A 13,521-nucleotide genomic window follows, 5' to 3' on the forward strand; every position below is an offset into this window, starting at 1 on the left:
ATTTCACAGTATTTTAAAAAGGTGTCATGAATTTAAGTAACTTTAAGAAAAGTAAACCTAATAGACTTAGATTGTCTAATTTTAATTTTTTGTTGTTGTTAGAGAGTACGCATGTGGTGGAGGGCAGGTGGTAGCGGGGAGGGGCAGAGGGAGAGAATCTCAAACCCCCGACTCAGGGCTTGATTTCACAACCCTGAGATCATGACCTGAGCCAAAATAAAGAGTCCAACGCTTAACTGACTGAGCCACTCAGGTGCCTCTGTCTAATTTTAATTTGATCTTTATCAGTACTTATGTCATTTTTATTGTTACAAATTATCTTTTTTAAATTTTAAGTAATTACTTAGAGGATATAGTCTCAGCAGTGGAAATAGCAAGTCAAGGAATAAAAATTTTATAGCTAATAACTGCTTTAAATTACATTGAGCAAGGTAATTTAAATATTTTATATCAGTTTGGCAATAGAAAGATGCGGTTATTTAGCTATTAAATAAATAATTGAGTGTGATCCTGAGTAAAATAATAAACTTTAATTTTAATATCTTTGTGTTTTTACTTTATTGCTTTATAGAATCCCAAACACTCTAGAAGAAGTGAAAAAAAATCAAATCACCATAAAGACTCTACAGTACACTATCTTCGTTTATCTGCCAATGATGCTGAAGATAGTCTTCGCATGCACAGTACTGTGATTAACTTACTAACATGGATTGTATTACTCAGCATGCCATCGTTAATTTATTGGTTAAAGAATCTCAGGTGTGTTTTATTTATATAATTATAATTTATGTGCTTCAAACAATAAATATCTGTAAGTAGAGACTTACCAGATTCCTAATGGTTCATAAAACTTCCTCAAGAATAGGAAGCTATATATTTCCCGAAATTTATTTTTAGTATATTCACATTTTTTCCCTTACTGTGAGGATATAAACTTCCTCAAAATCTGCCCAAAAGAGGGAAGTGTATTTTATTTATTTTACCTTTAACCTTCTGTGAGTCTAGATGTAAAAATGTGCTTTATTTTGTTGACTTAAGGTATTCATAATGCTTGGTGCTTTAAGTATTTTTCAATTCATGATCGGTTTTATGTTTTCTTAAATTTGGAAGGAAGAAAATGCTTACATTTAAAAAGATTAGAAATAATGAAAAAGTGTAGTTTTCTAATTGAGTATCAAACATTGAACTAAAATAAATGACCACCTCTTTTACTACTGAAAACCATTTTTGCCTTGCCACGTGATAATTTTCTAGGTTAGAGTGTTAAAATGCCCTCTGAGATTATTTCTGGAATATTTAGTTATTGGTAAATATTAAAAAAAAAAACAGGCCACCTTATCCAAGTAATAATAGATCCCCTCCTCAATGCAGTTTTCAGAAATAATACAAAAATTTCAAATTATCTAAATACTGGAAAATTTTTTTTTTTTGAAAAGCCAAGTAAGTTTGATAGATCAACAGGTTATGAGATGTTAATATCCCTCCTTTTTAGTCAAGATCCAGATTTTTGTTCACAGGTTTGGGGAGAAATTATTTGAGGAGCTCGAATTTATGATTCTGAAAGGCTCTCAATGCCTCACTGTCCATAAATGCCAGAGATGAGAATTTGGATTTTTAAAAATAGGGACAATTGCTTTATAAAAACCTTTGTTTTTTTATCTTTTTTTTTTCTAGAGCAGACTTAATATATTTTAAATAATTTGTTTTATAAAAACATTTCTATATGAGCTTTCAGGCATATACCTATTAAAAGGAAGTGCTTCCATATTGGATATTTTCATTTCCTTTAGTAGTTTCTGAACATAATTCTCCATATAAAACCTTAGGTATAAAGATGATCTATAGCAAAAGTTATTTATCAAAGATTTCATGAGCTATTTAGAGCTCTCATATCTGGAATGTTTTGAAATTAATTTGTTTGATTCTGATCATTTAAAATGATTGGTTGTGCTTTATTGATTTATAAGGGTTTTTTCTCTTCGATATAGGTATTACTTTAAACTTAATCCTGATCCATGTAAACCTTTGGCATTTATCCTTATTCCAACTATGGCAATTCTTGGAAATACTCACACTGTTTCAATAAAATCCAGGTATAATAGTTTAATCTTTTTCTCACATCTTTTCCTAGTCTTAATCACTCTTTTATGTCTGAAACATGTTCTTTATGTCTCAATATTTTGACTATGTCTAAATATTTTGAAATATATTCCTAAAGCTAAAGCTGTAATCATACAGTAATTATGGTTTGTATGCAGGTATAATTTATATGTAAGTATATTTTATTTGTTTTCTTAATTATGGATTTTACTTGTTAGGATATAATACCTTTTTTTTTAAATTTAGCTCTTAAAAGATATGATGTCTAATAAGATTTTGTTTCCAAAAAGTAGGGAAGGAGTGAAGTGGAAAGGATTATAGATGAAGTAAGATTGGCCATGACTTGATACTTTTTGAAGTTGGGTGATGGGTACATGAAGTTCATTATACTGTTAGCTCACTTATATATATGTTTAAAGTCCTCTGTAAATTTGACTTTTCATTGACTGGTTTGGTTGTTTGCTCTAGAAGCCTGTTTTCAGTTGGTTCTGGCAGATGGTTGCAGATATTCTAGAATGAAGCAGACCTGGCTTCATTGGCCCTCTAACATTGGCTTCTTGGCTCTGCCATTTAATACCTCTATGTCTTTAGACAAATTTCCTAACCCCTCTTATCCTTAGTTTCTCTGTTTTCAGAGTAAAATGGTAATAGTCTTTTCTGATAGCATTTTTCTTTTAAAAAGATTTAGTGTCTTGTCTTACTATTGTTCCTGTTAGGAATTAAGGGTTCCTTTTTTATTTGGTTAAGTTTCTTTTTTTGTTTTTGTTTTTTGTTTTTTGCTATTACAAGTAAGGTTAGAATAGTTCTGTAGCTATGTCCTAGTAAATATTATTTTTGAAAGGATAAATTTTTAGAGGTAGAATTGCTGAATAAAAGTCCAACTGATATTTTTCTGTTGTTAAAATTGATTATTTACTTAATAGAAATATTTTTCTGTAGCTAAAATTGTGGCTTGTATTGATCTTTTTAAAATTATGGACAGTTAAATCAGCATATTCTGGTTTTGCCTACAATGTAGTTTACATAATTTATATTTCTCTGTTTCTTTACAGTAAATTGTTGAAGGCTACTTCACTGTTTCCACTTCCTCTGGCTGTTGGTGTAATTGCTTTTGGGTCAGCACATTTATACAGGGTTCCATGCTTCGTTTTCATTCCTCTTTTACTCCATGCATTATGCAACTTCATGTAAGACTGAATTTAAGGAATGATAAAAATAATTATAACTTTAGCGTCAGTAAGAAGAGAGAATGCACAGATTCATCAATGTGGACAGCAAGATCCTTTGGAGAAGACCAGTCTATTTTTACAATATTGAAAATAGGAAATTAGTTTTATAATACTTGAGAAAAGTAGTTGAAGCATGGTTTTGTTTTGTGGTATGGCATCTGTGTACTAGTCATTTTTGAAAAGGGTCTGGTGGCCACTGTTTTTGAGGACTTCTGCATATCAGCTATTCTGCTTAATTGACCATACTGGGAATCTTCTAAATACTCAGTAAATGTAGCATTGCTTGTAATCTCAACTCAAGCCTTCTGCTCATTTCATTAAACTTTCTTCTAAAAAGTTGGTTACTTTGTATTTGCTACAGCATGTATTTGAGAAATCAGTCTTAAAAGATGAATGAAAAAGAAAAAGATCAATGAAATTCACAACTGTTTGGTTTCTCAAAAATGAAATAACCTCAAAGAGTCAGTTTTTGACAGCCACAGTGAACAAGGCAGATCTTTTGTTTTCTTACATCTATGAACATACAACTTTTAATTTTAAGGAGACATGTTTTCTTGGTAACCAATGGAAGATTGGTGAACATAATTTAAATTCAAAACTTAGTGGAATTTTCTCACTACTTTCAAATACAGATCTTATTTTGTATTCTTGGTGAATATCAGGAGTCTATTAAAGAAGTCTCTCCTTAAATTTAAAGAACATTGTCCCAGATATTTACTTATTGGTGTTGGAGCGGTACGGTTGTTCAGTATGTACCATTTTATTTAATTCATTGACCGAATGGTTGCCAAAAGTGCCTCAGATCATAGTGGATTTTTAAAATAACTAAATTCCAGTGGTCAGAAAAAAACTCTAGGTTTGCAGTTTTTGTCTACTGTAGAAAAAAGTCAGCATGATCAAGTGGTATACTACATTTGATATGTAAAATTATACTATTAATGGAATAACCAACTGTTATCCATTAATAGCATAAGTATAAACAGTGTACCTAAATAAATTGGAGGTTTTAACCACTAGTTTTAACAATGGCATCTTAATTTGCCAAGGTGATTACCTTGGTTTGACAGAAAAGAGAGTAATATTTCTATTTCATTTGAGACTTCAGCTTGCTTTTAGCTACAGAAGAGTAGGTAATGGAGCTAGGTATCTTTGCCTTAAGATAGAATAAACTGAGGCTGAGGTATACTTGGCTCATGGAGCCCTTCCTTTAGATGTGTATGCTCTACATACCCAAAACTGTTTAAAGTCCTTAAATCCCAGTAATACTTGTGAACTTTTGTCCTTGTTAGTACCCAGGACTGTCCTAGAGTACCAGATTCATTTTGTCAGCAATTGTATCTGGATTCAATTACAATCTCTCAGCTGTTACTGCCTGTGGAGGGTTTCCCCCACTTCACTACCTATAGAGGGTTACCTCACTTCACTTCTCAGTTATTCCTCAGGTCCTTGCTGTTTTGGCATCAGTTGAAGAGGATCTCGGTATCATCTATGAGGGTTGTAAGTTTGTTTGATTCCATTGTTGTCTCTCCCAACCTCATGCCTATTGTTCAGTATTTATATTTTCACTTATGGAGATCAATAAAGGGAAGTGATAACTTCATAGTAGACATGGCTGACATTTCAGGCTCTTGTTTGAGAGAGGTAGCACAAGGATAAAATACAAAATGCTTGTTTGTTCAGTATATGAAAGGAAAGAGAATTTATTATACACTTGTCCCATGGCATACTACGTGTATATTTAAATAAGGACATAACTGCTTATGTTTACCTATTCATATATTCATAAGTATATACATTTTATCTTTGTTTTTTTCACTGATATTATCATTGTATTTTTAAGTTACAGGTTAAATGTGTCATTTAACTATTTCTTAATTTAAACTTATGTTTATATACAGAAAGAACTTTAGAACATTCATTAATTTGTATCTTCTATTGACAGCCACAGTCATCATATTTATATGATCTAAAGTCTCCTTGTTCAGTCAGTACTGCTCATGAATAAAATATAACAAGCTTAAATTTCTCATTTGTGAGCAGGAGATTAGCTTTTTAAAGCAGCAGACTAGGCACACTAATTCTCACTGAACAATTTTCATGAGTGTAGTTATCAAGTCCTAAAGTCTTATTTATTCCAACAGAATATTTCATTTTAGGCCTATAAAAAGAATTCTAATTAAACATAAACAATAGTAGGTTGGGTCTTTAACCATTTTTATACACACACACACACACACACCTGCACACCTACACACCTACACACACACACACTCACTCACTCACACATACACATTTTGACAGGGTGTTTATCAAATCCTGATGTACTTTAAGGCTAAATAACTACCAGAGATGAGAAGCCCAAATAACTACCAGAGATGAGAAGATAGGCTCTGTCTCAAGATTAGGGAAATTGATGTTTCTGTCACTTGGGGAAAAGATAGTCCTTTTGTCTTTAAATTATACATTGTTTCTACCATGCTTACAACCTATATTAATTAGCTGGCAGAACAGTACAGCTTTATTAGAAATGTTACTAAAAATGAAATTATTTACTGGAAGTTACAGATTATTCAGTTCAACAAACTGAGCTCAAGTGCTATAACATTTTTATTTAGAATTTGAGTTTTGAGTAAGTTTTGTGTTATAAAAATTACTCTTGGACCCTATTGTTGATAAATAGATCAAACAGGAAAAATACTGAGTACTTTTAGTGTTTCTAAAGCCTCAGTTGGAGTTACTAGTATAATTTGGAACTGATAATATGGTAGAAAATATTAACACCTTTTTTCTGGATCTTTTTCATGCCAGAAATTAAACAGTTTCTGCTAACTCTTTTCTTGGTTGTCACTAGAATGAAGATATTTAAAACAGTGGTCCCAAAAAGCCATTCTTGGGTTCACATTGATTTTGAGTTTCTTCAGTATATATTGATCATGTATTGATTAATCTTTAATTTTTTTTCATATTTTGGTCAGATAAATTCACATGTATCTAATGGAATACCTTTTCTTGATTGAACTACACTGTGGTATCTATATACAGTAAAAAAAATAAAGAACTATACTAGGCCTAGTAAATGTTTGTTGTTGATTATCCTATCACTCGTGCAGACGGTACACGTTTCCACCACACACACATACTTAAATGAAGCAAATTATCGGATTTGTTCATTATCTAGTTCTACACTTTTTCTAATGCTTCAGACTTGTCATTCATAGCATAGTATATTTTACCTCACTGCTCACTAGCACCTCTTACACATAGTGGCCAGGGGAAATAAAAGGAGGGAAAATGGGAGAAACACAAAGATTATAGGATAAACTAGGACTGTTGATTCCTGAATCCCCAGATAGTTCAACTGACCTGTATTTTCAATTTAGGCATTAGGTCTAAATTAGTGTAATGTCTTGCTTTATTAGGAGGTTTAGTGTAAAACTTTACAGTACTGCACTTGCAAATTTAGTAAACTGTTATTAAAATCAGTTGGGAAATTTTTTTTAAATATGTTGTGACTTTCTGTGACTAGGCATGCATTGATTATTTTTTTCATCATCGTTTTTTGTTTTCTCAGTGTCACCTATCATAGGAAACTAGATACCTTGTGAGGTTTTTCAAGGGGGGAGTCCATTTGGAGAGCATGACACACAAAGTATCTTTGTATTATGCAGGGTGCCTGGCTGGCTCAGTCGTGGAGCATGTGACTCTTGATCTGGGGGTTGTGAGTTCAAGCCCCACTTTGGGTGTGGAGATTACTTAAAAATAAAATCTTAAAAAAAAAAAAAGACAAGACAGAAAGCTTCCTTGCCACACAAGGTAAATGTAGAAGATACTTTTACGAAATAGATGATTAGGAGCTGAAATTTTATCTCACTCTTTTTGAACAAAGGACAGCATTTCAAAGTCTGTAATGAACTTTTATTTATACTTAATACACATGCATTCTTTCACAGTAAGTTTCAACAGCCTGAGGAAATAGTAAGTCTGTGAAGCTACTTGTGTTTTTTACTTTTAATAAGGATGATACGAAAGAAAAGTCAGGTCAGTAATCCAAATCTGAATATGTGTATTGTAGATGTTTAAGAATTCACATTTTTGTGATAAATTATATTATGAATATAGAAGACTGACATTGTATATTAGCAGTTTTAAGAACAAAGTTTGGAAATAGTGAGAATAGACTAATTTATTTCATTAATAGTATAAATATAACAGTACACCTGAATCACTAATATATATCCTTCAAAAGTTAAATGATATTCTAAGCTACATCTTGATTACATTGTCTATGGTTGAAAATTTTAAATCAAGTACAGGACTTTCTGAAAGTGTTTGGCATGTTATGCTGCCAAAAATGACTATGGTTTGAAATGCCAAGTAACCAATTTCTGATGACTTTGTATAGGACTTGATATATATGAGTCAAAATTATTCTATACCAATTCTGTACTATATTTGTTAATGTATTTTGGTTATAGTAAATTTGTTTGCATATTTGAATTTTAATCTTAATTTAGAAAGGCTAAAAAGTAGCCAGTTTTGTAAAGTTCATATACTATTTTTAATGTTATTTTTGTTTTTAGTATTTGTATTCTCATAATGTTATTAGTAAAAGATTTATAGACAAAGCATAGAACCATTAACTGTTCATAAGCGAAATTATAGGCATATTTTGTATTTCATGTTGTACTTGTTTTCCTATTGGACTTTTTTACATCCCTTTTACAGGAAAAAAAACACATTTGAATTTTTTAAGCGTAAAACTCTGCATTGAAAAATGTAACTGTATTCCTATGGTTAGCAAAACATACTTTGGCACCAAAGCTAAAAGAAACTGTAAAATACCTCCAGATATTTGTGCCAATGAATTTTTCTTAACATATTGGGATTAAAGGAAAAATATTTTCAGTATTTTTCATCTGTGACAATATTAAATATGTAAATCATCAAAACTTATATTCCATACCCAAACTTTTCTTTGAATATGTATAATATACCATAGTATATTCTATTTTATCAGAATTATGGAGTAATGTTTTCTGATTTTATTGGGCTTAAAAGTTAATTTACCCAATAATCTTTTGTTAATTAATTGAAGTAATCTTTCATTCATCACAGATTCATTCTGTTGTGTAAAACTTTAAATGTTAATTGTGCAGATTATTTTTAGTACAGGTGTCTCTCATTTATGTAATAGAGATTTTACTATGGAATTTGTTTTGTTTTCTATGTATTTCCATTCAGTCCTTTTATAAATCACGTGTTTTAAAGGGGAAATTTATCTACTAGATCCTAACAGTACAATGAAATAGACATTTTAAAATGCATATTTTAAGAGAAAATATAAACAGTGGTGTTAATGCTGAATGTTAACATTGATGGGTGATATACTCATGAGAGAAAAGTAGAAAAATGATAGACTCAGACATATTTATCTGACTGAAATTTTTTGATTTCTCCCCTATAGAAATTCTCAAAGGGAATTTTAGTCCCTCGTATTATATAGTTTGGCCCATCGGTTAATGTCACTTATTGTTTCTCTGTCCAGTAATGTTGATGCAGTTTGCAAAAATGGTTTTGGAAGAGGCAAAAGAAAACCAAATATTAAAATGTTTGACCTTGATTTAGTGACAGTTTATCCAATTAACCGGTAATGACTGGGTATTTGTAAAAAGATGATGGGTATTTGTAAAAAGATGATGTATAAGACCTAAAAATTCAGTTAACATTGTTTTTTGGAATGAGTTTTTCCTTTGTGTTAAATAATTTTATCCTACATAGAAGGTACCTGTATTTTATTATAACCATGCTATCTACATAATCAAATATGTATTTGTTGGAATGTTGGTAGAAATAACCTCTCCTCCTCCATGGAGGGGGAAAAAAATCTCCCAATTTTTAGTGTATGTGATTTAGGAAATTGTATTGTGTACTTACATTTTTAAATATAAAAATGACTTTAAATATATTATTTTGAAGTGATTGTATTACAGTTTCTTAAACTTATGACTAACTAAATGTAGCAACATACCCATAGCAAACCAGACCAAAATTGAATGCATATTATCACTGTGACCTTGAACTTATAGTTGTTTAGGATAAAACAGACTGTGCCTTAAAATGAAGGAATGCCCTGCAATTTTATAACTGTATATTTTATAAATTGGCCCCCAATTTTTTTCTTTGAAGTTGGTGAAGTAAAAATTTTAAAGTTGACCAGTATTCCTTTTTTTGCTCTAGAACCTCCCTTTAATTTCCAGAGTTCTCATTTTGAGTTAACATTGACTTATACTTCATAGATATAGAAAAGTAAGTTTGGCTAAAGTTTCTGAAAGTAAATTTATTTTAGGAAAAGGTGGTGGCACTTCTGTTTTGCACTTATTTACACATGGAAAAATCTTCAAATATCATTTTTTGTCTTTTTAATGAATCTATCAAATACATGAATTCTTCCCTAAGACCTATACTTATTTTTTCTCAGATTATTGACATTCATATGTGAATATCAAAAGTTAGTTTACCTAATAATGATTTTTCAGTAAACTCAGATTCATGAGGTATATTTTTAAATATTATTTTCCCCTTTTTCTCTTTTTCCTTCCTAATAATTATTTTTAAGGTATCAAAGAACTGGTTTCAGTTGTTATTGTTTTTTTAAATGTAAAGACTTATTATATTTTTACTGTGCTTATTTAAAAATAAATAATTTCTATTAAGACAAATTATTCCATTCATAGGACATCATGGTCTCTGCTGAAAGATGCTCACATCTCTATGTACTCAGAATTTGTTGTATATTTTTCAATTTTGAACATAAACCCAATATATTTCTTCTTCCCATTTCACCTCCACTACCTCCTCCCAAAGACAAAAATCTAGGTTTCTCTACAAACAAGTAGAAAGAAAACATGTCTTTCCTTAAAACATGTTAAAAATGAGATGGAAATAGTTCGGGCAAGGAAATGTAATAAAATACATGGCTGTCAATCTGCATCCAGAAAATGTTATAATTAAAAGTTTATGAAGGACAAACTATTTATTATGCTGAGATAGACTCAGTAATCCTTTATTTGCAAATTGATATTTTTGTTCTCATCCAGAAAATGCAGTGCATAGAAACAATACTTAGTGCAAAGGAGTTTGTCCTGTAGCATATACTGAAAAATGATTGTCACCTTGCAGATTTTTCCATTTAAATAAGCATGATCTTCTTCAGTACTTTTATAATATATGGTGTATGAAATACACATGTGTGATTTTGTGTGTATTTTTTATATAAGTAACATTACATTTAACTGGTTGTAATTCACAAACAGTGCTATTTATTATACTCTGTAGAGTGTTGTGTATGTTTTTATCTGTTGCAGCGTTATGGTGTGGGGTTTCATAGATGAATATTTGCCTTCAGTCTTCGCTCAGGTATTAATGTGTAGCAAGTTTTGGTGCTTTCTTTTTAATCTGTCATAATCTGGTGTTCTGAATGTTCAACAATAAATTTGGTGAACAAGAACATGTGGTGCAGAGATTACTTGCTTACCAGTTCACAATACCATCTCAGGAAAAAATCCTTCAAAATTATTTCTTTACAGCACATCTGAATTTCAGAAACTTGAATGCCTGCTAAGCATGGCACAGAATAAGATGACACATCATGTGTAAATATTGGAAGCAAGATAAATTCTAGTATTTCCCAACTTGGTATTTGGTAGTGTTTGTATGGACATCTCATGGTTCATGTTCTATTTTTAAGGAATTGTAGTTTATCTCCCAAATACAGTTCTCTCCCAAAGATTATGCTTTCCACTTTTCTTATGCTAACTTGGTATATAGTCTTAGGTGCCCAGTTTCTCAAATTACATGAAAATGAGAATAATTGAAACAGTTTGTAAAAAGATATCTAGGTCGCCCTAGAACTACTAAATTTGATCAGCAGGGAAGAAACAGATTCTGTTTTGACAAGCGCCTCAAATAGTAATTCTCAAACTTTGCTTTAGTCAATAAAATTAATTTGCTAGAACTCCTAGAAGCATCCAGAAAGATTGTCCTTAGGATTACATGATGCCAAAAGAGACACTGCATAACTTGAGAATTTAGTATAGATCTAAACTTCATTAAGAATGTGTGAAAGTAAAAGTGGGGCAGGACATCTTTTGAGGGACAAGTGTCTTCTTACACTGATGAGAAATGTATTCTAAATTATTTTAACAAGCATCTCTAAATATATCAACATTTACAAATCATCTGCATGTATTAACATTGTATATGTTATTACTGAATATACCCCGAGAAGTAAATTTTTAAAAATGAGAAATATACAGCTAGAATTTTTAATAGTTTCCTTGGATACTTAAAAGATTATCCTGAAAACACCTCAATATGGAGGCCACTGGAGTATACAAAATGAAAGCCTCATAGATCATTCCCACTAGTTTTTCTCAATTTTTTCAATTCCCACTTCATCTTCACTCCCTTTCCATTTTATATATATCATTGCTGCATAGCAAATTAAAAATTTAACAGCTTTAAACAACATTTATTTGCTCACAGTTATGTCGATCAGAAGTCTGAGCATAGACCAACTGGGTTTTCTGCTCAGAATCACATTTCTAAAATCAAGGTATCAGCCTGGACTACGGTCATAGACATTCAGGTTGTTAGGGGCTAAGTTTCCTCTTTTCTTGCTAGCTGTTGACAGGAGACTGTTTTCTGAGCTCCCGAGTCTCCCTGTTATGTAGCCTTCCACAAAAACGCAGCTTGCTCCTTCAAGATCAAAAGAATTACTTTCACATTTTGAATCTTTAATTTCCTCTCTGACCCAGAATTTTTTTGTATTCTTTTTTTTAGACCCAGATTTAGAGGGCTCATGTGAGTAGCCCAGATCCACTCAGGTAATTCCCTTTTGTTTTTATTTTTGTGCGTGTGGGTTGTTTTGGTTTTGGTTTTGGTGCAAAAAAGTGGTTTTATTAAAGCACGGGGACAAAACCCATGGGCAGAAAGAGCTGCCTCCCTTTTGATTAACTAGAGGCCAACCTTAATTACATCTGCGGAATCCCATTTGACATATAAGATAACATAACCATGTTCCAGTCATACTCACAAATTCTATCCACACTCAAAAGGGCATGGATGATACAAGATGGGTACACTAGTGGGTGAGAATCTTGGGGTCATTTTAGAAGTCTGCCTAGCATGGGTATCACAGAACTAAATTCTTTTTCATAATTGCTATACTTAAGTAATGTTTTCTTTCATAGTTCTAATTGAAGGAGCTGATAAAATGTTTCAATGAAAGAAAAGCCCCTCAATTCTTTGAACTTTTTTTAAAGATCTATTTTAGAGGGACGCCTGGGTGGCTCAGTCGGTTAAGCATCTGCCTTCGGCTCAGGTCATGATCCCAGGGTCCTGGGATTGAGTCCCACATCAGGCTCCTTGCTCTGTGGGGAGCCTTGTTCTCTCTCTGCCTGCCGCTCCCCTGCTTGTGCTTTCTCTCTCTCTGACAAATTAAAAAAAAAAAAAAGATTTAGAGCATGTGCGCCTGCGCTATTTATTTTAGATGGAAAGGGAGAAAGAATCTCAAGCAGAATCCCTGTTGAGCACAGAGCCCGACTTGGGGCTTGATCTCATGACCCTGAGATCATGACCTGAGCTGAACTCAAGAGTCAGATGCTTAACTGACTGAGCCACCCAGGCGCCCTGATTGAATATTTTTTTTTAAAAAATTATGTTTTGCAAGAGAGAAAGCACCTCCAGGGTGAGTGGGGGAGGGGCAGAGGGAGAGAATCTTCTAGCAGACTCCCTAGAGTTGGAGCATGGAGCCCCAACACCGGGCTTTATCTCAGGACCCTGTGATCATCACCTGACCTGAGGCAAAACTGAGTCCAATGCTAACCGATTGAGCCACCCAGGTGCCCCTTATTGAATCTTAAAGGAGAGGAGAGCAGTCTCCCATCCCTGGGTTACTTCACATGCACGCGCGCGCACATACACACACATACACACACACACACACATTTGTGTGTGTGAGAGAGATTTTGATTAGTTTAGAGATGGTTTTGTTCTTTCTCGTTTTTTATTTTTATTTACTTTTTAAAAAAGTAGGCTCCATGCCCAGTGTGGAACCCAACGTGAGGCTTGAACTCATGACCCTAAGATTAAAGAAAAATAGATTATCAAATAGGAACATTTTACTATACTT

The 13,521-nt window shown here is 32.3% G+C and overlaps 1 protein-coding gene across 1 annotated transcript in view; it reads left to right on the forward strand.

Moving 5' to 3' along the window:
- PGAP1 (post-GPI attachment to proteins inositol deacylase 1) overlaps window positions 1–3,865 on the forward strand; it is a 69,650-nt gene extending 65,785 nt beyond the window's left edge. The window contains exons 25-27 of the mRNA XM_028123457.2: window positions 572–759; window positions 1,989–2,093; window positions 3,153–3,865. Of these exons, the coding sequence (XP_027979258.1) occupies window positions 572–759; window positions 1,989–2,093; window positions 3,153–3,291 (432 nt within the window). The 3' untranslated portion in view covers window positions 3,292–3,865. The remainder of the gene's footprint in view (window positions 1–571; window positions 760–1,988; window positions 2,094–3,152) is intronic.
- Window positions 3,866–13,521: the final 9,656 nt, after the last annotated feature.

The sequence above is a fragment of the Eumetopias jubatus genome, unplaced genomic scaffold, assembly GCF_037043125.1.
Source record: "Eumetopias jubatus isolate StellerSeaLion01/CBP00866 unplaced genomic scaffold, mEumJub1_p1.0 scaffold_3, whole genome shotgun sequence".
Taxonomy (NCBI): domain Eukaryota; kingdom Metazoa; phylum Chordata; class Mammalia; order Carnivora; family Otariidae; genus Eumetopias; species Eumetopias jubatus.